Genomic DNA, 26,965 nt, shown 5'->3' with positions numbered 1-26,965 from the left:
CAACTGCTGACACACTCCAGCCACATGAGGTCTAGCATTGTCTTGCATTAGGAGGAACCCATGGCCAACCGCACCAGCATATGGTCTCACAGGGGGTCTGAGGATCTCATCTCGGTACCTAATGGCAGTCAGGCTACCTCTGGCGAGCACATGGAGGGCTGTGCGGCCCCCCAAAGAAATGCCACCCCACACCATGACTGACCCACTGCCAAACCGGTCATGCTGGAGGATGTTGCAGGCAGCAGAACGTTCTCCACGGCGTCTCCAGACTCTGTCACGTCTGTCACGTGCTCAGTGTGAACCTGCTTTCATCTGTGAAGAGCACAGGGCGCCAGTGGCGAATTTGCCAATCTTGGTGTTCTCTGGCAAATGCCAAACGTCCTGCACGGTGTTGGGCTGTAAGCACAACCCCCACCTGTGGACGTCGGGCCCTCATACCACCCTCATGGAGTCTGTTTCTGACCGTTTGAGCAGACACATGCACATTTGTGGCCTGCTGGAGGTCATTTTGCAGGGCTCTGGCAGTGCTTCTCCTGCTCCTCCTTGCACAAAGGCGGAGGTAGCGGTCCTGCTGCTGGGTTGTTGCCCTCCTACGGCTTCCTCCACGCCTCCTGATGTACTGGCCTGTCTCCTGGTAGCGCCTCCATGCTCTGGACACTACGCTGACAGACACAGCAAACCTTCTTGCCACAGCTCGCATTGATGTGCCATCCTGGATGAGCTGCACTACCTGAGCCACTTGTGTGGGTTGTAGACTCCGTCTCATGCTACCACTAGAGTGAAAGCACCACCAGCATTCAAAAATGACCAAAACATCAGCCAGGAAGCATAGGAACTGAGAAGTGGTCTGTGGTCCCCACCTGCAGAACCACTCCTTTATTGGGGGTGTCTTGCTAATTGCCTATAATTTCCACCTGGTGTCTATTCCATTTGCACAACAGCATGTGAAATGTATTGTCAATCACTGTTGCTTCCTAAGTGGACAGTTTGATTTCACAGAAGTGTGATTGACTTGGAGTTACATTGTGTTGTTTAAGTGTTCCCTTTATTTTTTTGAGCAGTGTATATTTTTGGATTTGCCCAAGTCATCGTTGTTCTTCTCATGGAAAGTCTCCAGGCAGTCCTGCCCTAGAAAGTGGTGGTGGGCAAGTTGAGATTGGCTGTGTGTGTGTGTGTGTGGATGTGTTTGTGTGTGTTCAGGGCTGTTCAGGGGTCAATGCGGAAGGCCAGCAGCTTGTCTGAGTGCAGGTTGTTGAGGGTGCGCAGGTCAGGCAGGCGCAGGAGCAGCTTGGGGAATATGGCAGCGCTCTCTTCAGGACGACGGCGGTGGATGAGAGAACACATGGCGCAGATCAACCCTTCCTGGAGCTGTTCTACTGCACCCATGTCAGCGATGCCTGAACGGTCTGAGAAGACGAGAGGAGACAGGGTGAGAGTTTGTTTGAGAAACACCAATATCTATTTATGGATGTCGGCACAGCTTTGTGGTTGATATATATTCTTAAAAAAATGACACCATTCAAGTTACAAACGTAAGCCTATCTCCATACTGGTCAAGGTGCAAATGCAATAGTATCGTTTCTAAACTGGCTACTGTCATGTTGTTCAAACACTCCTCCTCTTGCTTCAGAGATGAACTGAAAAATGAAGGAATTAAACAGCTCTTTGTCTCACCTGCAGAGACCAGCACAACGGCCATGAACAGAGCCATCTCTTCAGGCTCCAGCCTTAGAGTTCCCAGCTTCTCACTGAAATCAAACATGGAGTTGAGCAGCGCCCCCATCCCCAGCGCCCGGAGGGAGGACAGAGGGTATGTCTGGCCATTCAGGAAGGTCACCGTCCGCTCCTCAGGGTTGAACAGGGTGCAGTACCTCACCATCAACACCTGACCGAGACAGAAGACACAATGGAAGGTTAGCCAACATGGAGTGGGATTAAATGTATAGGGAGAGAAAATGAAGAGGTATTTTTTTACTTAATTTCAGCTGCAGTTACAAACAAATATCTGATTTAGGGACGGTTTCCCGGGCCCAGATAAAGCCTAGTCCTGGACTAACCAAGCAGTTATTACCTGGAAGGTGCCTGATTTGAGCAGCATGACCTGGTCGTGCTGGCTGAGCTCCTGGAAGCCAGGGATGCTCTTAGCGAACTCCACCACTTCCCTCACTGCTGGGGTGAAACACTGGGAGAAAGACTCCCATACCTGCTGGCCGGAACGACTGGCCGCAGAGACAGGACACGCATTGAGAGGACAAGCCTGAGAGAGTTAAGAGAGAGAAAGTTGGTAAAGTTGGTAAAGTTACCTACTTCACTTGCTTTGGCAATGTTAACATATGTTTCCCATGCCAATAAAGCCCCTTGAATTTATTTGAATTGAGAGTTAGATAGAGAGTTAGATACAGATAGATTATAATCACACTATACTATTTGTTTTGCATCTTAACAAAAGTCAAGTTTAAGACCAACTTTATAACTCTCCATTTACTCACCAGCACTTTGGTGCCCACTGCTAACTTCCATGGACAGGAAGTCTGAGTTTGGGTCTCTTGGATCTCTTCCTTAATGGAGAAACAGTTGTGATTGGTCGGGCTGCCCCGTTGAGGCGTGTCGATATTGGACTGTCCATGATTCTGATTGGATGTCGCAGGATAACTATAGCAACTGTTGTCCACAGACGGGAATGTATGGTGGTTGTCATTGGTTACTGAGCAGCAAGGGGCGGGGCCTGCAGGACAGGACTGATACCCCTGGGTAGAGCCGGAGTGGGAGGAGCCATGGGAGGTCTCCTGAGATGCGTTACTCTTGAAGGGGCAGGATGTTGGAAGGTTGTTATTGTTGTTATTGATGTTGATGCCCGTCTTGGCTGCCCTGCCTTGGCTGCTGGTGAAGATGTCCTGATAGGACCGTGAGATGGCTCTGATTGCCTCTTTAGAGGGAACCTCTGCTGGGCTGGGAGGGGCTTCGGAGATGGGGGAGGAGTCAACGTCCATGGTGGTGTTAGACTCCTTCAGGCTGTTCATGTAGCTTTGCATCTCCTCCAGAAGCCTCTGCTTCTCCCTCTTAGGGATACGGCCAAAACGCACAGCTGAGGAAGACACAGACAGAAGGGAATGGTTAACACCTATAGTAGCCTACATGATAAGACTTGGAGTAATGTGTTTAAATGGTCTGTACAGAAACCAATTATGTTAATGTATCTTGCTGTATCTTCAATATGGATGAATCTGAGCAGATTGTGTAAGTCTTGTAGTGGACCCCACAACTCCATCTCCTCTTCCCTATCCCCTCTCCTCCTCCCTACCCTCCTCCCTATCCCCTCTCCTCCTCTCTATCCCCTCTCCTCCTCCCTACCCTCCTCCCTATCCCCTCTCCTCCTCCCTATCCCCTCTCCTCCTCCCTACCCTCCTCCCTATCCCCTCTCCTCCTCCCTATCCCCTCTCCTCCTCCCTATCCCCTCTCCTCCTCCCTATCCCCTCTCCTCCTCCCTATCCCCTCTCCTCCTCCCTACCCTCCTCCCTATCCCCTCTCCTCCTTCCTATCCCCTCTCCTCCTTCCTATCCCCTCTCCTCCTCCCTACCCTCCTCCCTATCCCCTCTCCTCCTTCCTATCCCCTCTCCTCCTTCCTACCCCCTCTCCTCCATATTTCCCTCCTCCTCTCCTCCTCCCTATCCCCTCTCCTTCTCCATACCCCCTCTTCTCCCTATTCCCCTCTCCAAAAATATACATCTGCTGGAGATGCTATTGACAGACCCCCTCTCTCTCCTCCTCTCCATCTCTCTCTCCATCTCTCCTTCCTTCCTTCCCTCCCTCCCTCTCTGCTCTGTAAGTAGGGCAGTGGGTCATCATGAACGTGATGTCACTGCTACTGTGGCGGACAGAGAAAAAGAGAGATAGGCTCTCAGCACGCAGGAAGGAGAGGTTGCAGAGAACGAGGGATGGAGGAAGGAGAGGTTGCAGAGAAGGAGGGAGGCAGGAAGGATAGGTTGCAGTGAAGGAGGGGGTAAGTGACAGTGAAGAGGAGGAGTGAAGTAGGAGATTACAGAGAGAAAGTGGTGAGTGAGGAGAGTGAGACGCCACAAGGTGGAGTGTGAGATAAGAAGTTGACTTCATACGGCAGTCCTGCCTCGTGAGAGTTCTCCAACCAAGCCAGCACAACGCATGAGGCAAAATTGAAATCATGTATAAGAATGATTAATAAGAGTACAATCATGAACATATACATATGTTGTATGTTGTAGAAACAAACTAACTTACAGTGTTTGAGGACAAAACAAGATACTGCACTAAGCTATGACATTGGAGGAGTTATTTGTGTGTTGCTTTAGTTACAGATGTGAACTGTAAACATCTGTGGTAAAGATCCAAAGCAGCCTTTTTTATCTCAATATCAAATCATTTCTGGGTAACAATTAAGTAACTTACTGTGATTTTTTTTTCAATTAAAATGGTAAAAATAAGAAAAAAATTGCTTCTGGGGGTGCTTTGCTGCAGGAGGGACTGGTGCACTTCACAAAATAGATGGCATCATGAGGGAGGAAATGTATGTGGATATATTGAAGCAACATCTCAAGACATCAGTCAGGAAGTTAAAGCTTGGTCGCAAATGGGTTTTCCAAATGGACAATGACCCCAAGCATACTTCCAAAGTTGTGTCAAAATTCACCCAACTTATTGTGGGAAGCTTGTGGAAGGCTACACGACACATTTGACCCAAGTTAAACAATTTAAAGGCAATGCTACCAAATACTAATTGAGTGTATGTAAACTTCTGACCCACTGGGAATGTTATGAATGAAATAAAAGCTGAAATAAATCATTCTCTCTACTATTATTCTGACATTTCACATTCTTAAAATAAAGTGGTGATCCTAACTGACCTAAGACAGGGAATTTTTACTAGGATTAAATGTCAGGAATTGTGAAAAACTGAGTTTAAATGTATTTGGCTAAGTTGTATGTAAACTTCCGACTTCAACTGTATATATAAAACACAGGATATTCATGTTTTTTTACTGCACTGGGCTTTTAACATATCTGGCATCATTACATGATCGGCTGGGTCTCTGCACTGTCCCTAAAGATCATTGACCTAGATCGAGCTAAAGGGCTATACACAGTGCCATGAGGTTAGAGGAGATCTGCTATGTTAGTTTATATGGATTTACTATTATATGGCAAGAAATGAGTCTATAGCATCTAGTCATTACAGTATGGACTGTATCTTTAAGAAGATTAACTGGTTTCAGGGAGGGAAAGTATGCCACTACTGTGCCAACCGACTGAAATATTTGCCTTGCCTATACGGTATCACAAGACACAGAATCACACATCATCAGGCTCCTGACAATTTAGGGCGTATTCTTTCATGTGGACTGCAGGCAGTTGACTGAGGTTTTCCTGTTTTCGCAACGGTTGCAGCAGAAGGAAAGAGGTTTCTAGGTTGCGGTTCTTGACAATTGTGAGAACATATTTTCTAATAGGGTCAATATGAGTGTTTGTTCCCTTAAAGAAACTCTACACTAGCCTCATTTCTTGTACTCAACCTTTGAGCAACCAAACTGTCGACCGCATGCATAAATCACGCTTGGTTCTCTCATTGATTATGCAATAGAGAAAACTAGAGATAACTACAACAATACTGACAGGAAGAAGAGTAGGAGACAGGCAAACTATTCGAACGAGGTCACGAGGAACCACTATTTTTGCTTTGCTTTTTTAGATAAACCGAAACGTATTCTCGTAATCTGCTATGATGGGGCAATTTATCAATATTTAGCTTATTAAGACTAAACGCGTATGATACGATTGATTAATTGCGTGTCAAGGACAGGCTGTTTTGTTCCTGCATCTCAAGCTTAATTGTTTGCTGTATCCCTAATTAATTCCACAAGATGTTATAAGGGCAAACAGTACACAAGGTAATCAAGTTGCCCCTGTTCCAATTTCCCAAAATAATTCCTGTTTGCTGCAGTTTTCTGGATGACAGATAGCTTTTGGGACTTCAAGGCTCCTGTTCTCATAAATCACTGTCGGAGAGGAGTGTGGGATGGGGGTGAGGAGAGTGGGATGGAGGAAGAGCACAGGATGAAAGTGGGATGGAGGAGAGGAGAGTGGGATGGAGGAGAGGAGAGTGTGATGGAGGAGAGGAGAGTGTGAAGGAGGACAGGAGAGTGTGATGTAGGCAGAGGAGTGTGATGAGGGAGGGGAGAGTGTGATGGAGGAGAGGAGAGTGTGATGGAGGAGAGGAGAGTGTGATGGAGGAGAGGAAAGTGGGATGGAGGAGAGTGTGATGGAGGAGAGGAGAGTGTGAAGGAGGAGAGGAGAGTGTGATGGGGGAGAGGAGAGTGTGATGGAGGAGAGGAGAGTGTGATGGAGGAGAGGAGAGTGTGATGGAGGAGAGGAGAGTGTGATGTAGGCAGAGGAGTGTGATGGAGGAGAGGAGAGTGTGATGTAGGCAGAGGAGTGTGATGGAGGAGGGGAGAGTGTGATGGAGGCAGAGGAGAGTGTGATGGAGGAGAGGAGAGTGTGATGGAGGAGAGGAGAGTGTGATGGAGGAGAGGAGAGTGTGATGTAGGCAGAGAAGAGTGTGATGGAGGAGAGGAGAGTGTGATGGAGGAGAGGAGAGTGTGATGGAGGCAGAGGAGAGTGTGATGGAGGCAGAGGAGAGTGTGATGGAGGAGGGGAGAGTGTGATGGAGGCAGAGGAGAGTGTGATGGAGGCAGAGGAGAGTGTGATGGAGGAGAGGAGAGTGTGATGGAGGCAGAGGAGTGTGATGGAGGAGAGGAGAGGAGAGTGGGATGGAGAGGAGAGTGGGATGGAGGGAGAGGAGAGGAGAGTGGGATGGAGAGGAGAGTGGGATGGAGAGGAGAGTGGGATGGAGGGAGAGGAGAGTGTGATGTAGGCAGAGGAGTGTGATGGAGGAGAGGAGAGGAGAGTGGGATGGAGAGGAGAGTGGGATGGAGGGAGAGGAGAGGAGAGTGGGATGGAGGAGAGGAGAGGAGAGTGGGATGGAGGAGAGGAGAGGAGAGTGGGATGGAGGGAGAGGAGAGGAGAGTGGGATGGAGGAGAGGAGAGGAGAGTGGGATGGAGGAGAGGAGAGGAGAGTGGGATGGAGGGAGAGGAGAGGAGAGTGGGATGGAGGAGAGGAGAGGAGAGTGGGATGGAGGAGAGGAGAGGAGAGTGGGATGGAGGAGAGGAGAGGAGAGTGGGATGGAGGAGAGGGAGAGGAGAGTGGGATGGAGGAGAGGAGAGGAGAGTGGGATGGAGGGAGAGGAGAGTGGGATGGAGGGAGAGGAGAGTGGGATGGAGGGAGAGGAGAGTGGGATAGAGGGAGAGGAGAGTGGGATGGAGGGAGAGGAGAGTGGGATGGAGAGGAGAGTGGGATGGAGGGAGGGAGAGGAGAGTGGGATGGAGGGAGGGAGAGGAGAGTGGGATGGAAGGAGAGGAGAGGAGAGTGGGATGGAGGGAGAGGAGAGGAGAGTGGGATGGAGGGAGAGGAGAGTGGGATGGAGGGAGAGGAGAGGAGAGTGGGATGGAGGGAGAGGAGAGTGGGATGGAGGGAGAGGAGAGTGGGATGGAGGGAGAGGAGAGTGGGATGGAGGGAGAGGAGAGTGGGATGGAGGGAGAGGAGAGTGGGATAGGAGAGGAGAGTGGGATGGGATGGGGAGAGGAGAGTGGGATGGAGGAGAGGAGAGGAGAGTGGGATGGAGGGAGAGGAGAGTGGGATGGAGGGAGGGAGAGGAGAGTGGGATGGAGGAGAGGAGAGGAGAGTGGGATGGAGAGGAGAGTGGGATGGAGGGAGGGAGAGGAGAGTGGGATGGAGGAGAGGAGAGGAGAGTGGGATGGAGGGAGAGGAGAGGAGAGTGGGATGGAGGGAGGGAGAGGAGAGTGGGATGGAAGGAGAGGAGAGGAGAGTGGGATGGAGGGAGAGGAGAGTGGGATGGAGGGAGAGGAGAGTGGGATGGAGGGAGAGGAGAGTGGGATGGAGGGAGAGGAGAGTGGGATAGAGGGAGAGGAGAGTGGGATGGAGGGAGAGGAGAGTGGGATGGAGGGAGAGGAGAGTGGGATGGAGGGAGAGGAGAGTGGGATGGAGGGAGAGGAGAGGAGAGTGGGATGGAGGGAGAGGAGAGTGGGATGGAGAGGAGAGTGGGATGGAGGGAGGGAGAGGAGAGTGGGATGGAGGGAGAGGAGAGTGGGATGGAGAGGAGAGTGGGATGGAGGGAGAGGAGAGTGGGATGGAGGGAGAGGAGAGTGGGATGGAGGGAGAGGAGAGTGGGATGGAGGGAGAGGAGAGTGGGATGGAGGGAGAGGAGAGGAGAGTGGGATGGAGGGAGAGGAGAGTGGGATGGAGGAGAGGAGAGTGGGATGGAGGGAGAGGAGAGTGGGATGGAGAGGAGAGGAGATGGGATGGAGGGAGAGGAGAGTGGGATGGAGGGAGAGGAGAGTGGGATGAGGAGAGGAGAGTGAGGAGAGGGAGAGGAGAGTGGGATGGAGGGAGAGGAGAGTGGGATGGAGGGAGAGGAGAGTGGGATGGAGGGAGAGGAGAGTGGGATGGAGGGAGAGGAGAGGAGAGTGGGATGGAGGGAGAGGAGAGTGGGATGGAGGGAGAGGAGAGTGGGATGGAGGAGAGGAGAGTGGGATGGAGGGAGGGAGAGGAGAGTGGGATGGAGGGAGAGGAGAGTGGGATAGAGGGAGAGGAGAGTGGGATGGAGGGAGAGGAGAGTGGGATGGAGGGAGGGAGAGGAGAGTGGGATGGAGGGAGAGGAGAGGAGAGTGGGATGGAGGGAGAGGAGAGTGGGATAGAGGGAGAGGAGAGTGGGATGGAGGGAGAGGAGAGTGGGATGGAGGGGTAGTGCAGGCCCATTTTGAGCCTGCACTATCATTAAGATTTCACTCTAACTCTTACCATCTCTGGACATGCCGACGAAGAGGCATTTCTTGAAGCGACAGTGTTGACAACGGTTGCGGTTCATTCTCATGATGAGGCAGTTCTCATTTTTCACACACATCTTGTAGTTGATGTTCTGCTGGATGCTGCGACGGAAGAAACCCTAGACAGGAAATACAAGCAGATGTACAGTTATTTTGCATCCTGGTTGGTTTTAATGGTAATATAGACTGTGTAATGTAATCATATAATATCATATAGAGTTTGTGTTTATTTGTCAGGGTCTTTACCTTGCAACCCTCACAAGCGTGCACTCCGTAGTGGAACCCAGATGCAATGTCTCCACACACTTTGCACAGGAGCACCATCCCACCAGCCTCTGTAGACATAGCAAGAGAGAGGCACAGATAATCAGAAATGTGATCAGATCAGTGAGCCTACAAGGGTGAATACCAACCAATTGTACAAGCAACAAAAGATGTGTACATTCAACTAAAATATTCAGGGGACATGGGTAATGGATCAGGTGGATATTCAGGTTCAGGAAGTAAAGAGGGAAAATAACACATTGGTAAACAACTCACTGGTGAAAGTTCCTGTGAATCCACATGGTCTTGTCCCAGCGATAGGGTGTTGGTAGGTGTGCTGGTGGGTGGATGTTGATGTAGCAACATTGTAGACTTCTGGGAACTGGAACACCAGTTTGGAGGATGGAGGGGTACATCTTCCTCCCCTCTGGCCCTTCAGGGACCCCAGGGGCCTGAGCTCTGTGAAGGTGATCTCCTCTGGGGAGGAGGGCTGAGAGTGGGAGGAGGGGGGGGACTCGGTCTGGTACCCACTGGACGGGCTGCCGGGGCTGGCACTGCCAGAGGAGCCCGCATAAAGAATAACACCACCTGTTCGCCAAACAGAGACAGAGCGGGGAGTTAGTCTGGTAGCCGACACAAAATATCTGAGAAATTTGCTCTGAAAAGCAGTTTAAAGTATCAAAGTTCATGCTGTAGTTTAGGATGCCATATTCAACAAGCAAAAACCTTCATTTGAAAGGGCTGTACTGAATTTATTTTGGTGTTGAAAAATATGCAATTTATACAAGTGCATAACATGTTTTGGAACAGCAAGTCTTACTGTGATGTCATGTTGCATATACCTCTGACCCTGCAAATGAGGTCAGCTCTGAGAATGTGCTGCAAGCATCCTGCCTCATCATATGATATGAATTGAATAGGTATAATTGTGCATTGAAGCGCATGCAGGGAGAGTGGAGCAAGGTAAAACATGTGGCAAACACAGCACACGGCTTCTGTGCCAACCAAATTCTAAATATGCAAATTTTCCCAACAGTGGTGTGTTTCCACCAAACTGACTTGATGGAGAATTAAAATCAGTGTATGATGATGTACTTTTTCGCTTATGTTTTCATGTAGGCCTACCGAATAAAAATCAAATTTGTAATGTGTTTCCGTCACATTTTCAAATTTTCAAACAAATTTTGCGTTAAATATAAAACGTGAGTACTCTGGTCTTGGCACGTGCGCGCTGTAGCCAATAGCTCGCAGATACAGTGAAGGGTAGGCTGTGTGGGTTGGCTAATCTACTTGATGAGATTATTATAAGAGCGAAAACATTTGTATTTTACCGACACAAAAACATCCCACCATGTCGAACGAACAAAATATCTGTCTGCATTTATAAAATTACACAGAAACTTCCTGTTTTCATCACAGCTGTCATTATTTAGTTTTATAAAATATGACGTTAGGCTACCCGCATAAAAACTGTGGATGGAAACGTGGCTATTGAAACAGATTTTTTGCGTCAGGCAAACCACAGTGTTTATTTGCGGTCGTTATAAATTGGCTAACAGTAAGGAAATTAACGTTGCGTTTTATCTCTGTTTTTCATGCGTTTTACGCCCCTTCGCATCCTCTCTCCTCGCATCTCTGGTGTTCATGAGCTGTCCACACGCTGAGACACCACTGCGCTCGCTCACATGTTATGAAAATAAATGCAAACACTACTGTAAGTTGCTATGGACAAGACTGTCTGTTAAAATGTAAAAATGGGTCCATGATTTTAGAAATATAGGTCTGGTGGGGGAGCGCCCCGGGAATGGTTTAGACACTAGCGGTTCTGGGGGCGTGCCAGGGGGGGCCAGTGCCCCTGTGACAACAATTTTGGACCTCCTTGTGGCCCCCCTAAATGTGGAGTATGAAATAATTTTTACATAACACATTTTTGCTATCGTTCTTTTTTTTTTACATCCGTTATTAGACAGTGACAACAATGATGATTATGAACATGGTCTTTTGCCTGCTAATGCCTGCAATGCAATGAAGAAAACGATATGACAACAATAACATCTAATGTAACTGGCCCCTCTAACAGTACAACTGGCCCCAGCTTGCCCCCCCCCGCAGTTGAAATGGTCTAGAACCGCCACTGGGTATAGAGAGGTACTTACTTACCGACTTGATTGTCCCCATGGGGAAATTTTGTTGCAGTGTCATGTACACGTTTAAAGTGGCATTTAAATACAAAACAAAATGGACAATACAACTTTCATAACAGTTACATACCAATAAAACATTTAAAAAAAGACTAGCCTGCTGGCCTTACTGAGTTGATAGGAACATTAGGAACATTCCCTGTGGCTCAGTTGGTAGAGCATGGTGTTTGCAACGCCAGAATGGTGTGTGCAACGCCAGGGTTGTGGGTTTGATTCCCACGGGGGGCCAGTACAAAAAAAATAAAAAAAAATGTATGAAATGTATGCATTCACTACTATAAGTTGCTTTGGATAAGAGCGTCTGCTAAATGACTAAAATGTGAATGTAATTAGCCTGAGCTATTTAGGAAGGATATCACACCTGGCACAAATGATTGTGTAGTTCTGTTTTTCCTGCTGAGGGGTGCCCTATACCTGCGCCCAGAGGGGAGTAGTTGAAAGTCCGGGTACAGGGGGTGGCTTGGGTCTAAAATGATTTTTTGAGCCTTGCGGAGGGCCCTGACCTTAAAGATCTCATCCAGACCTGTCTGTTTGACTCCAAGTACCTTGCTGAAGGCCCTGACCTTAAAGATCTCATCCAGGCCTGTCTGTTTGACTCCAAGTACCTTGCTTGCTGTGGTGATAATCCTTCTCAGCATATTTCTCTGGCTGACAGTGGCATTGCCAAACCAACAAACAATACAAAAAGTTAAAATACTCTCAATGAAAGATTTGTAAAACAGAGTCAGTATAGTACAGTCTACATTAAAAGATCCCAGCTTTTTGAGAAAGTACAGTCTCTGTTGGCTCTTTATGTAGATCAGGTCTGTACATTTACTCCACTGAAGCTTATTGTCCAAGAGGGCACCCAGGTATTTGTATTCCTCTACAATCTCTATATTCTGACCTCTGATAGATGTTGCAGAGGTAGGTGTTGTACACTTCCTGAAGTCTATGCACATCTCTCTGGTCTTATTGGCATTGAGGACCAAGTGTGATTCCTCACACCACTCTACAAAGTCATCTAGGACCGGGCCATGGTGTTCCTCGTCATCATGCAACAGGCTGATCAAGGCAGTGTCATCAGCGAACTTAACGAGGTGTCTGTCAGGATGGGAACTAGTACAACTATTAGTGTACAAGATGTACAGGAGTGGGGACAAAACACATCCCTGAGGAGAGCCTGTGTTGGTATTGCGTATGTCCGACACAAGGGGACCTATTCTGACTCGCTGTGAGCATTGGCTCAGGAAGTCCAACAGCCACAAAACCAGCCCCCATCTAAGGAGAAATCCAGAATGAGTCTCTGTGGCTGAATGTAGGGCTGGATTGTGTTGAAGGCAGAAGAAAAGTCAACAAACAGAACCCTAACATGGGATTTGGCACCATCTAGATGTCTATAGACCATGTTAAGAAGAGTACACCCTCTAGATGTCTATAGACCATGTTAAGAAGAGTACACCCTCTAGATGTCTATAGACCATGTTAAGAAGAGTACACCCTCTAGATGTCTGTAGACCATGTTAAGAAGAGTACACCCTCTAGATGTCTATAGACCATGTTAAGAAGAGTACACCCTCTAGATGTCTATAGACCATGTTAAGAAGAGTACACCCTCTAGATGTCTGTAGACCATGTTAAGAAGAGTACACCCTCTAGATGTCTATAGACCATGTTGAGGAGAGTACACCCTCTAGATGTCTATAGACCATGTTAAGAAGAGTACACCCTCTAGACGTCTATAGACCATGTTAAGAAGAGTACACCCTCTAGATGTCTGTAGACCATGTTAAGAAGAGTACACCCTCTAGATGTCTATAGACCATGTTAAGAAGAGTACACCCTCTAGATGTCTATAGACCATGTTAAGAAGAGTACACCCTCTAGATGTCTATAGACCATGTTGAGGAGAGTACACCCTCTAGATGTCTATAGACCATGTTAAGAAGAGTACACCCTCTAGATGTCTGTAGACCATGTTAAGAAGAGTACACCCTCTAGATGTCTATAGACCATGTTAAGAAGAATACACACTCTAGATGTCTATAGACCATGTTGAGGAGAGTACACCCTCTAGATGTCTATAGACCATGATGAGGAGAGTACACCCTCTAGATGTCTATAGACCATGTTAAGAAGAATACACCCTCTAGATGTCTATAGACCATGTTAAGGAGGGTAAGAATGGCATCATCAACTCCTCTGCTAGGCTGATAGGCAAACTGAAATGGGTCGAGAAGCTTCTGGGTGACACTGAGAATATGACTTTTCACAAGTTTCTCAAGGCATTTGATTACTAAGGATGTCAAGACAACAGGGCGGTAGGCATTCAGCACAGAGGGTGTAGCCTACTGTACATTAAACTCGCGCGTTGCCCTACGTATGGAAAGAGGGAGTCACGTTCTCCCATAGAACTATATTCCCAAATAGCATGCACTTGTCATATAACCTTACATTTTGTATGGGAAACATGACCATCTGTCCTTTCTCTTTCCGCTTGTTGTCTTCCCTGTTTTTCCCTTGATTGTTAACACAGCAGAGCTGGAGCTAGTCTTTTGACAGGGACCTCCAGGTCCTGCCCTGGCCTGCCACTTCCTGAGACTGGAAACAGACAGCCTGCTGCTGACCCAGCCAGGACTTGCCCCACCTCCACCACCACACGCACACAAATACTTTGGCAAGTCCACCTGAACACTCACGTGAGCTACTTTTATGTTAGTTTGTGTGGTGAGGGGCCCTCAAAACTGGTGCCATAAATGTGGTCAATTAATTATCAGCTTGTACAGTCTCCCCAAGGCAAAGCTTGACTATAGTGCTATATACTGTACTGCAATAATATGTCATCTACTTGACCAGCGGCTAAGTAGAGTATATGTCCTTTGTGTCAAGTCTACTAATTCAAATTCAGAGAACAACACCCTCATGAGAGTATAGAAAACCATAGGGGGCCATAGGACTTTAGGAATGTAAATTGGCTTTGATGTTCAGCCAGAAGGATAGCACATAGCCTATAGCACGTACCAGAGGATGCCTAACGTAACCCAGGGAAGAGACAGAAGAGGAGCCATACACTCACTAGCACAAGCTAGTTAAAATGCATGTCAATGCAGACAGACACTACTGTTAATTGTGGAATCAGCAGCAGGTTGGGAAGTGAGGAGAGCAGCTTCCCATCGTGACCTTAACCAACCCGTTCTGCCACTAATCTATCTGCCTGAGTGGAGGTGTAGAGCCAGGCAGGCTGTCAGGCAGGCTGTCAGCAGGCTGTCAGGCAGGCTGAGGCTGTCAGGCTGGGAAATGTGAGCGCTGAGCACTTAACAGGCACAACAATCCTTGCCCACATCCTCCTTCCCTCCTCCCCCTCCCCTATTTTAGCCTTCCCCTGGTTTGTTCTCTGTGCTACGCTATGCTACAGCTGTAAGCTTGGCAAGGCTGCTAGTGTTTTCCTAGCTTGTTTTGCCTTTGCAATGACTTGTCATGAAGGATAGGGTTGAGGTAGAGAATAGGGTGGAGGTAGAGAGTAGGGTTGAGGTAGGGTGGAGGAAGAGGATAGGGTGGAGGTAGAGGGTAGAGGTAGAGGGTAGAAGCAGAGGGTAGGGTGGAGGAAGAAAGTAGGGTGGAGGTAAAGGGTAGGGTGGAGGAAGAAAGTAGGGTTGAGGTAGAGGGTAGGGTTGAGGTAGAGGGTAGGGTGGAGGTAGAGGTTAGGGTGGAGGTAGAGGGTAGGGTTGAGGTAGAGGTTAGGGTTGAGGTAGAAGTAGAGGGTGGAGGTAAAGGGTAGGGTGGAGGTAAAAGGTAGGGTGGAGGTAAAGGGTAGGGTGGAGGTAGAGGGTAGGGTGGAGGTAGAGGGTAGGGTGGAGGTAAAAGGTAGGGTGGAGGTAAAGGGTAGGGTGGAGGTAGAGGGTAAGGTGGAGGTAGGGCAAGGTAGAGGTAGAGGTTAGGGTGGAGGTAGAGGGTAGAAAGTAGGGTGGAGGTAGAGGGTAGGGTGGAGGTAGAGGGTAGGGTGGAGGTAGAGGATAGGGTGGATGTGGAGGGTAGGGTGGAGGTAGAGGGTAGGGTGGAAGAAGAGGGTAGGGTGGAGGTAGAGAGTAGGGAGGAGGAAGAGGGTAGGGTGGAGGAAGAGGGTAGGGTGGAGGTAGAGAGTAGGGAGGAGGAAGAGGGTAGGGTGGAGTAAGAGGGTAGGGTGGAGGAAGAGGGTGGGGTGGAGGTAAAGGGTAGGGTGGAGGTAGAGGATAGGGTGGAGGTAGAGGATAGGGTGGAGGTAGACGATAGGGTGGAGGTGGAGGGTAGGGTGGAGGAAGAGGGTAGGGTGGAGGTAGAGGAGTTCACCCATTTGGCTCCAAACACTGTAATTTATAGCTAGATCATAAAAGTTTGTGAATTATTGATGTACAGTATGTGGCTGAAGCCAGGATCCAAACTGACAGCTGCCAAAGCATCCTAAGTAAATACATTACAGTAAACAATGAGGAGCAGGTTACTATGTCTCTAAAAGACTGCATTAATCCAGCTAGGAGAAGAGAAGTAGGCCACTGTCTCAGTAACAAGGTGCAATGGTATTTGGATGTGCGCTCTGTGGCTGACATAGATGCTGCAGCAGGCCTATAAACACACACACACAACACGTGCACACACGCATACTAATGCCACAAAAACACTCACCAAATACACTGCTGCTACTGTCTATTATCTATCCTGTTGCCTAGTCACCTCTACCTACATATGTATATGTACATAGTTATTACCTCAATAGTTACCTCAATTACCTCGTACCCCAGCACATCGACTCGGTACTGGTACTCCCTGTATATAGCCATGATATTATCTCGTACCCCTGCTCATCGACTTGGTACTGGTACTCCCTGTATATAGCCATGTTATTATCTCGTACCCCTGCTCATCAACTCGGTACTGGCACTTCCTGTATACAGCCATGTTATTACCTCTTACCCCCGCACTTCGACTCGGTACTGGTACTCCCTGTATATAGCCATGTTTTTATCTCGTACCCCAGCACATCGACTCGGTACTGGTACTCCCTGTAAATAGCCATGTTATTATCTCGTACCCCTGCTCATCGACTCGGTACTGGTACTTCCTGTATATAGCCATCTTATTACCTCTTACCCCCGCACTTCGACTCGGTACTGGTACTCCCTGTATATAGCCATGTTATTATCTCGTACCCCAGCACATCGACTCGGTACTGGTACTCCCTGTAAATAGCCATGTTATTATCTCGTACCCCAGCACAGCGACTCGGTACTGGTACTCCCTGTATATAGCCATGTTATTATCTCGTACCCCAGCACATCGACTCGGTACTGGTACTCCCTGTATATAGCCATGTTATTATCTCGTACCCCTGCACTTCGACTCGGTACTGGTACTTCCTGTATATAGCCATGTTATTACCTCTTACCCCTGCACATCGACTCGGTACTGGTACTTCCTGTATATAGCCATGTTATTATCTCGTACCCCTGCACTTCGACTCGGTACTGGTACTTCCTGTATATAGCCATGTTATTACCTCTTACCCCTGCACATCGACTCGGTACTGGTACTCCCTGTATATAGCCATGTTATTATCTCGTACCCCAGCACATCGACTCGGTACTGGTACTCCCTGTATATAGCCATGTTATTATCTCGTACCCCAGCACATCGACTCGGTACTGGTACTTCCTGTATATAGCCATGTTATTATCTCGTACCCCAGCACATCGACTCGGTACTGGTACTCCCTGTATATAGCCATGTTATTATCTCGTACCCCAGCACATCGACTCGGTACTGGTACTTCCTGTATATAGCCATGTTATTATCTCGTACCCCAGCACATCGACTCGGTACTGGTACTTCCTGTATATAGCCATGTTATTATCTCGTACCCCAGCACATCGACTCGGTACTGGTACTTCCTGTATATAGCCATGTTATTATCTCGTACCCCAGCACATCGACTCGGTACTGGTACTTCCTGTATATAGCCATTTTATTTTTACTTGTTATTGTTATTCGTTACTCACAGTGTATTTACTCCTCGTCACTATTTCATTTTTTTATTTTTATCTTTAACTATGCATTGTTGGAAAATGACCTGTAAGTAACCTTTTTACTGTTAGTCCACACCTCCTGTTCATGAAGCATGTGACAAATAGCATTTTATTGGATTAATTGGAGGGGCTGAATAGAAGGAGTTGAATTTATATTATGGATTGCATTTATGTATATTTATATTGCAAGTGTATTCAAAAGTCTACTCTATTCAGGTATTTAGGTTGCATTATAAAGAAGAATGACACCAATGGGACTATTTGGCAGCCACCAAATATCCATGTAGACTAAAAGCATGATGCATCATTTGAGGATTATAATAGATTATCTCCATCACACTGCATTACCAAGAATGCAGGATGTCACGGATTGCCCTATAGCAGTTTTAGCATCACTCTGAGGACTACAGCGGATCAAATGACTTTGCAGGCTACAAATAGCCTACTGACAGGAGGGCTGTCACGTTCCGACTGTACATAGCACACTTTAGTCTTGCCTAGCGGATGTGTGCGCTGAACCTTCAGTTTGGGAGAGATCAGTTTGGGAGAGATGTTGATCAGCGGCATTAGTTGGGTATCGCCTTACCCTAGCTCAAGACCAAAAATGGTAAGTAGGCAAAAACAAAGTAGACTAAAATCGTTCCAATCCCGATTATAATTAAACGGTGGTGATTAGCTGGTTTTAGGACCATGCGGAGAGCAGCTGCCAGCCTGCAACCCTTTCTTTCACTTTTAGAGAGCAGAACGCAGACAGTGCCAGTTTGCTTTGGCAGTCAGCCGTTTAGGCAGTGCGCCAATTGCTTTGAATTTGACGTCGGCATTTGAACTCGGCCTTCTAAGCCTTGTTGTTATCTGATAGATATTAATGTGTTATCAATTAATTCAATTCGGAATTGGGAGGTGACCATTCGAAACCAAAAGCTATTTTATTGCTATTAAAATACAGGCTCTAATAGCTGTAGGCCTGATTGATATTTCAATTAATTTGACCAGTAGACTAGTGCAGTGTTGGTTTCATGTATTGGTATGAAAATAAACACAACTGAACTTGCTATTTAGAGCATTTCCCCCAAATAGATGTCATGGTTTTGACTTTAAAGACAATAACAATTGTAGGCAATAACACATGTACATGGTCATGCCGTGACATAATGATAATTGAGATAATGCAAATCATTAATTGTTACTTAGTTGGGATAACTTTTAAAATTTCTTACTGTAGGCCTACTTTTTAATTATCCCATTCCTGCATCCCTAATCCCCACCTGTAGCCCACTTCCCTCTGGTATAATGCATTTCCACGCTATCAGTCTTGCTTGTCCATCTTCCTCAATTAAAATGAGATATTCTTACAGATCAATCTTGTTGCTAAAACGTAATTCAAGTTATGTAACTATAGTGTGGATGTAGGGCTGTTTTAAAATATATATATATAATAATCACTCAGATGTGTAAACAACACAATAATATCAGACAGACAAGCTGTCCCGGGGAAAATGCGCGAGGCGCCCCCTCGTTGGCTACTATGGTGCAATCACTATTCTCCTAGCTGCCTTTCTGATACAACATGTTTCTATATTCTCCAAGCTGCATCGTTCGTTGATACAATGTTTCAATATTCTCAGAGCAACCATGTTGATACATTGCTTCAATACTCGCAAAATGTTTACCTTCCCATGGCGAAAAATGCACAGGCAAATGTATACATGTGCGGGAAGTGCACGAAGCAATGTTGACATTGTAGGCTTTGATGTAGGCTATGCTTTTTATTTATATTCACGTATAGGATTTATCTGGCATAGTTTGCATTTGCGGTCAGCTGTTTTATGCACCGGTACTTTCACATTGATGTCATTATTTGAAGTCGGCCTTGTTGTGACTTGATAGCACGTATTATGCATCTATTTCATGTTACACTGTGTGCGCCGTTCCACAAGTAAATGAGTCAATTTATGATGAGGTTGAGTAGTGGTTGACATTGTCCACGGCGCTCCACGCACCATTAAACATAATATTGCGGTGATAATTAATGCCTGGGGTCAATCACATCCCCAACCCACCACACCCCACATACCCGAGGTTTAGATGAACTGACGCCACTGATGTTGATGCAAGGGACTTGTGATATTGGATCCAGGACTAATGCATTTGATTACAATAAATCGCGCATAATGCGGGAAAACGTGACGAGAGATAAAGTTAATGCATGAAATCTCTGACACACTTTCCAACCTAACCTCCCCCCTTTCCACCACCGGAGGCACCATCACCACAGAAGTGCGGGGGGAGAGAGAGCGCGAGGAGAAAAAATAAATGGGGAGAGAGAGTAAACTGTATCGGCCTGTGAAATCACGCGCCGCACGCGGCTAAGCAAATGCATCCACGTGAGGACGATTCGAGAATGAGAGGAGTGCATTCAGTGGGAAGACTCGCGCTGCATGAAGCTATCACCAGCAGTCAGAAATTATAATCACCCGCGCTTTATAGCCTCTGTTACAATTGTAGAGGAAACTCAAATAGAGCATGGTGTACGGTTGGTTGGGGATGTTCTGAATGGGCGCTAAAATCATTCTGCGAACTGCAAGAACCCCCCCACACTCCGCACGCGATCATTCATAGAGCCAGTGGCCAATATTGACCACATAGAAACACTGGATTACAGTTCTGACAACAGGTTGGATGATCTGATTAGACATCCTGTGGGTAGTGGGCACGTTTAAATGTAGTTCACAGCACCCAGATTGCGCCAACACCTGACCTGACTGGCATGGTTCCAAATTGTGTGTGTATCCGGGCTTCTCAGTTAAATGCCATCACCCATTGCGTTGCTCTGTGAGGTTTACCTAATTGGGCAGCAGGTGAATATGGGGCTCTGGGTTAAACCAGCAGTAGCCTCACTCTCAATATTATGCAATCAGTTGAACTAGTTTGTGTTATTTAGATTAGGATGTATATGGATTACATCTGATGTTGTTTACTTCTGCTTGGTTTGATAAGATAAATCAAGAATGCATGTACTGTATCTCTCCCTCTGAGACCAATACATATCAAGGTCAACCATCTGTAGGTTAACTGAGCCATGCATTCATAGAGTCAAGTTGGATGACCTTCTCAATGAAGAAAAGAAAGAGAGCCACCATTCAAAACCGCCTCCAAGTTGCAGGCAGATGGCAGGAGTAAAAAATGCTGAGGCATGGGGCTCAGATATCCCACATTACCGCACCAGTGACCTTTTAACCTCTGTATTGACATCATGCAAACATCCGCAAATTGTATACAGTATTTAGCCTACCCGAATAGCCCATAAAAAATATCTAAGGCCAATAAAGTAGATGATGAATAAGTTAATAAAAACGTTTTTATATACAATTTTGACAAATAAATGACTAAGTAAGTTTAGTCAAGAATAAGTTTAGTCCTTCACTCTGCGGTCTAACTCATCCCAAACCATCTCAATTGGGTTGAGGTTGGGTGATTGTGGAGGCCAGGTCTTCTGATCCAGCACTACCATCACTCTCCTTCTTGGTCAAATAACCCTTACACAGCCTGGAGGTGTGTTGGGTCATTGTCCTGTAGAAAAACAAATGATAGTCCCACTAAGCGCAAACCAGATGGGATGGCGTATCGCTGCAGAATGCTGTGGTAGCCATGCTGGTTAAGTGTGCCTTGAATTTTAAATAAATCACTGACAGTGTCACCAGTAAAGCACCCCCACACCTCCTCCTCCATGCTTCATGGTGGGAACCACACATGCGGAGATCATCCGTTCACCTACTCTGCATCTCACAAAGACACGGCGGTTGGAACCAAATCTCTCAAATTTGGACTCATCAGACCAAAAGACAGATTTCCACTGGTCTAATGTCCATTGCTCGTGTTTCTTGGCCAAAGCAAGCTTCTTCTTCTTATTGGTGTCCTTTAGTAGTGGTTTCTTTGCAGCAATTCGACCAGGAAGGCCTGATTTACTCAGTCTCCTCTGAACAGTTGATGTTGAGATGTGTCTGTTACTTGAACTCTGAGGTGCAGTTAACTCTAATGAACTTATCGTCTACAGCAGAGGTAACTCTGGGTCTTCCTTTCCTGTGGTGGTCCTCATGAGAGCCAGTTTCATCATAGCGCTTGGTGGTTTTTGCAACTGCACTTGAAGAAACGTTCAAAGTTCTTGACATTTTCCAGATTGACTGACCTTCATTTCTTAAAGTAATGATGGACTGTTGTTTCTCTTTGCTTATTTGAGCTGTTCTTGCCATAATATGGACTTGGTCTTTTACCAAATAGGGATATCTTCTGTATACCACCCCTACTTGTCACAACACAACTGATTGGCTCAAATGCATTAAGAAGGAAAGAAATTCCACAAATTAACTTTTAACAAGGCACACCTGTTAATTGAAATGTATTCCAGGTGACTACCTCATGAAGCTGGTTGAGAAAAGGCCAAGAGTGTGCAAAGCTGTCATCAAGGCAAAGGGCGGCAACTTTGAAGAATCTCAAATCTCAAATATATTTTAGATTTGTTTAGCACTTTTTTGGTTACTACATGATTCCATATGTGTTATTTCATAGTTTTGATGTCTTCACTATTATTCTACAATGTGGAAAATAGTAAAAATAAAGAAAAACCCTTACATGAATAGGTGTGTTCAAACTTTTGACTGGTACTGTATATATACTTGGCATATATTCTTGGCATGTAGGTTTCACACTTATGGGTAGTACAAACTGGGTATGGGGAGGAAAATGGGCAGGGTATATGCAAATAAATACTGTAGTATAATATACTAATTACTGCAGTGTTTTTGCAGACTGTAGTGTTTTTGCCGACATTACTGTAGTATTTACTGTAGTGCTTTTGCGATCTGTAGTATACTACAGTAAATACGTATACTACAAAATTATATAGTAAGTACTACACATGATCGATGGTATCCCTCGATCATGTGTAGTACTTACTATATAATTTTGTAGTTATACAGTGTGTACAATTGTACAGTGTGTACAATTCTACAATATACTACAGTTTACTACAGAATTCTATAGTAAGTATTGTAGCATTCTATAGTAAACTGTAGTCATTTTTTATGTGGGAAGTTGCGTGAACTTCAAGCACTGTCACATATCATCGTCAATCTTTTTTGCAGTTTTTTCAAGTGCACCTTTGTATGCTTGAAAGAAAACATACACTTGTTGGATATTACACCTGTTTCAGAACTTATATCAATCAGTATTCATTGTGTTTTCCAAGTTCACGCATGGGAGGATAATGCACAAAAAGCATGATGGTCCTGTTATAAAGTTGAATTGTTCTCATCTCCATCTCGCAACTTTCTAAACATATAGAATTGGACATACGGTACTAGCCTTATAAAATTGTTTCAAATCGTATTAAGTCGACCCCCTTTCTAACATGCTGATGAAGAGACACTTTAAACGTAAAACCTTATCATGCAGGACATTTGGGAACGTATTTTACACACAAATACGCACGACTGCAGAGAGAAACAAACACAATAAAACATGCTAAATACTCTTTAAATTATTTTAAAAATCATCACCATTCTCTGCGCAAAATGTATAACTCCAATGCCAAATTCAATATTGAGCTACAAAAAAATAGTATTGCTATGCGACTGATATATAAAATGTATGCAATAACAAAATATAAATTGAAAATGAGCAATCAATGGAAATAACAAAACATATAATCGCAATCATAGCACTTACCACCGGGACTGTCCATGTTTCTTGATGTGTCTTGTTTGCTGTGATGAATGAAGTTCGACTTGTCAATATACAGCTGCTTCTGAATGTCAATATGCAGGATCAATACTAAACTACAGACAGGTGATAGTCGAGAACTACCTGTGCGAAAAATACCTGACCCATGGAACGAGCGCACAGTTGAAGACAATCGAATTGATCTGTCGACGACAGAACACTCCGTAGTATACTGTAAGCACAGTTATGTCCAGCTGTATTTTATGCAGAACAGTTATGTCCAACTGTCTCAGGTGTGCAGGATATATTATTATTGCATGCTACCTGGATCCGTTCTGCACTGTGCTAGTGAGTTGCTTGGTTCAGCGGAAGGGAGTGTCGCGAGCAGAGAACAAGTGATTTTAATAAAACATCCCTATAATTCACAGCTCCACCAGCATCTCCGAGGATGAACTGAACTGTAAACTAGACCAAACAACACACACTACACTCACTTCCACATCAATCACGTTTTCAGGTGGCTTAAAAAAATGTGACTTGCTTCTGCGTCCTCTTTCAACTTCTGTTGTGTCTGTTTGGATGTATCTCATCTCACTATATGTCTCATTTGAACTCTCCTTTCACTATCTCTTTCCGTCCTTTTACTTTGTAATGCGTTCTCATTGGCCGCTATCTAGAGCTGGGAGGGAGATTTGATGCGCTTATGTGACCATGCTACGCGTTTAGTAAAGCCACGGTGCATGTGCGCTCTGCATGTGCCGGGGCGTGCGCCGCCCTACTGACATACTGTACATTTTATACATACCATAATACCGAGCGTGCGATAACGAGAAGTGGGCGGATGAGGCACATGCACAATGGGCGGCACACACCGTGACTGGTCTGGAAGTTGTTAGTAGCGGACTGTGCCGCTTGAAGTTGATGGCCGAACATTCAGACCATGTGTTTTACGAACAAATAAACAAACAAGTGACACATGTTGTCCTAAATGTATGTGTGAGTGAGTGTTTGTGTTTGTGGAGGAAATGTAGGCTGTCACTTCAGCATACAGTATTTTACTGTGGCAGGATTATTCACATCCCCTCAGTAACATTCAATTGCAGTTCATTATTTTGTCACTAGAGCGCGCTACAACGTTAGCAAACCCATCTTTGTAGCCTCAATTCTCCACACATTCAGTTTTCTGACGTGTTTGGGTGAGTTCAAGAGGATCACTTTTGTCAAGCCTTCCAAAGTGTGTTGCATTATGAGGATCAACATTGTCTGACTTGTGCCTACATGACAACGGCATGACTTTACAAAAACAATACGATCAAAGATCATGAAGTTTTGACTGCATTCGACTGCAAGTTTCTGCAGTTGCTCATCATCAACTTCATGTTGCAGACAGCGGGAGCCTTGTTATGGGAGCCTCTATTGTCAGCCAATCATTAGGGTGTTTTTGTTTGACCAACGCAAGCGTGACCAAATTCATGACTGGAATCGGTCATTTGTACATTGATAGACTCCAATGTACAAATTATTGTGATATTTCAGTCTCTCTCACCAATTGAATTGATAGTACAATGTACACACATACAGTACCAGTCAAAAGTTTGGACACACCTACTCATTCAGGGTTTTTCTTTATTTTTACTATTTTCTACATTGTAGAGTAATAGTGAAGACTTCAAACTATGAAATGACACATGGAATCATGTAGTAACCAAAAAAGTGTTAAACAAATCAAAATATATTTTATATTTGAGTAGCTTCACAGTAGCCACCCTTTGCCTTGATGACAGGTAATTTGTACATTGATAGACTTCAATGTACATGTTAGATCTGCTCCTGCCACACCCTCTAGTGCTCATCCTGTGTCTCCTTGACCTGTCGCCACTCCCCCAGTGCTCTCTCTCTCTCTGTGTGTGTGTGTGTGATTGTGTGGGCGGAGACAGGTGTGCTGGAGTCAGAGCAGATCCCCACCAGCTGCGACCTGTTCCATAATCAAGACCTCTACATATACTCAGTCCTGCCTCTTCCACTCTGCCAGATCGTAATCTCTGCTCAGTCAGTCCATGTTTCTAGCTGTTTGTTCCTGTTTAGATTCTGTTTTCCCTTGCCTGATGCAGTTTTCCTCTCCGCTACAGTTCTGCCTGCTCTGACTCTGGTCCCTGTCTCCAGTCCGACTTCTCGTCAGTCCTGCTACTCTGTCCTGGATTCCCCACTCTACTACTCCCTTGGATTCCCCTCCGGACCTGCTTACCATGTCCCAACACCTCTCACTCCAGCCTCTGCCTCCGCACCTGGTTTCGGCAACCCGCCTGAGCTTCCCCTGGCCTGCACTCAGTCTTCCCCCCCGTTTTTCAATAAATACCTGGGTTACCTCATCCCAGTCTCCTCGTCTGAGTCTGCTCTTGGGTTCCCCTGTTCCGCTCCACGTGACAGTACAAATGATTGTGATATTTTAGTCTCTCACAAATTGAATTGATTGGACAATATACACACGTATATTAACAGTTTGTGAGGGTGTAATATGGGGGTTGGAGCCATGTGTACTAATAAAAACTTTTATAAACAATGGCAATCCTGCCTTGTTACGTTGAGCCTTGCTGTTGGAAAACCACATTGGTGTCCGACTTGGCTGTTGCAGATGCACCTCCCCCGACTTCATTCCTCAACTTTCATCTGCAGAGGATTGCTTCAGCCTTACCACTCAAACGAGCCCCCTCTCTTCGGGCAAATGGTTGAGATGGCCATTTGCGCAGATAACTGATTGATCATAACTTTTGGATGCATTTACATTTATACAGGCAGCCCAATTCTTCACAAATGTTTTACAAATTTGTATTTTGGCTAATCAGATAAATTCTAAAAAGATCTGATGTGAAAAGATCTGATGTGAATAGTCAAAAGACCAATTAGTGGGGAAAAAAAGATCAGAATTGAGCTGCATGTGTAAATGCAGCCTTTTGAGTTCTTTAGATGAATTTGTAGTGATTTGTACTATTAGGATTGAGCAGTAGGTTACCATGATATTACACCTAGGTCTACTAGGCCTACTTGATGATGAAGATGTTGCGTAAACACATTGTTCGTTTGTTTGTCTTTCTCAAGTAATTTTGCATTAAGACTTGTTGTAGCTGTGTTTATTTTTTATCTGTCAACTACCTAAACCTACTTAATAATCTGCGCTACTATCCTACCTACCGTTTCACCATCCATTTGTAAATTAGGTGTGCAGGCCTACAGCTGTACTGCCAGGAAATATAGCACTCTCCGCTCTTATGTAAATCATTCCCTGACAGAATTCATTTGGTGTCAGATTCGAACTGCATCAAATTATGAAGTGTGTGTTGGTCGACTCATGCACATGTCATGATGAGAACATATTATGGCAGGGCACGCAAATAATTACAGGGTGCTCTTGCTGTTTGGGCACTGAATGGAACAGAACAGAACAAGTCGCTACCAACACAGACACCTGCAAAACACCTTGTGCCTCAGGGCTAAAGAGACAGTCATCACTGTCTGTCTCACTCTCACGCTGTCTCACTGTCTCTCTCTCACACACCATTTAATTTGGCTGAAAGAGTTCATTGTTGTGTGAAGTGATGCCAGTTTAGCTGTGGGTGATGAGAGCTTATAGTTTATACCTTACTGAGCCTGCCTCACAGTTGGTTTAGATTGCTTATAGAATGGCTGATTAAGCTTCAGAAAGCTCACTTTATGAGTAAAGAATGCAGAAAACTATTTCAAGTAAGTGTGGTATTATTCCTGATTTCAACATGGCTTTGCAACTGCATGGGAGACAGGAGCTCATCTGCATCTTTCTAG

At 45.8% G+C, this 26,965-nt stretch overlaps 1 protein-coding gene across 1 annotated transcript; it reads right to left on the bottom strand.

Moving 5' to 3' along the window:
* Positions 1 to 862: 862 nt before the first annotated feature.
* LOC106572653 (nuclear receptor subfamily 1 group D member 1) lies at positions 863 to 23,813 on the bottom strand. Its single transcript, XM_014147028.2, has 9 exons — positions 23,294 to 23,813; positions 23,156 to 23,193; positions 9,472 to 9,783; positions 9,178 to 9,266; positions 8,906 to 9,050; positions 2,490 to 3,085; positions 2,072 to 2,257; positions 1,675 to 1,885; positions 863 to 1,406 (listed from the first exon to the last, which is right to left on the bottom strand). The coding sequence occupies exons 2-9, from the start codon at positions 23,169 to 23,171 to the stop codon at positions 1,207 to 1,209; spliced, it is 1,755 nt and encodes a 584-aa protein (XP_014002503.1). The 5' UTR covers positions 23,172 to 23,193; positions 23,294 to 23,813; the 3' UTR covers positions 863 to 1,206.
* Between the last annotated feature and the right edge of the window lie 3,152 nt (positions 23,814 to 26,965).

The sequence above is a fragment of the Salmo salar genome, chromosome ssa15 (genome assembly GCF_905237065.1).
Source record: "Salmo salar chromosome ssa15, Ssal_v3.1, whole genome shotgun sequence".
NCBI lineage: Eukaryota > Metazoa > Chordata > Actinopteri > Salmoniformes > Salmonidae > Salmo > Salmo salar.
This window is presented reverse-complemented; position numbering and strand designations above follow the sequence as displayed.

Bases quoted from the DNA above. Each gene is read 5' to 3' on its own strand.
- LOC106572653 (XM_014147028.2), bottom strand. The intron at 9,051-9,177 runs GTAAAGACCCTG...TTTCCTGTCTAG, and splicing joins ACGCTTGTGAGGGTTGCAAG to GGTTTCTTCCGTCGCAGCAT. The intron at 1,407-1,674 runs GTGAGACAAAGA...TCGTCTTCTCAG, and splicing joins CGTTGTGCTGGTCTCTGCAG to ACCGTTCAGGCATCGCTGAC.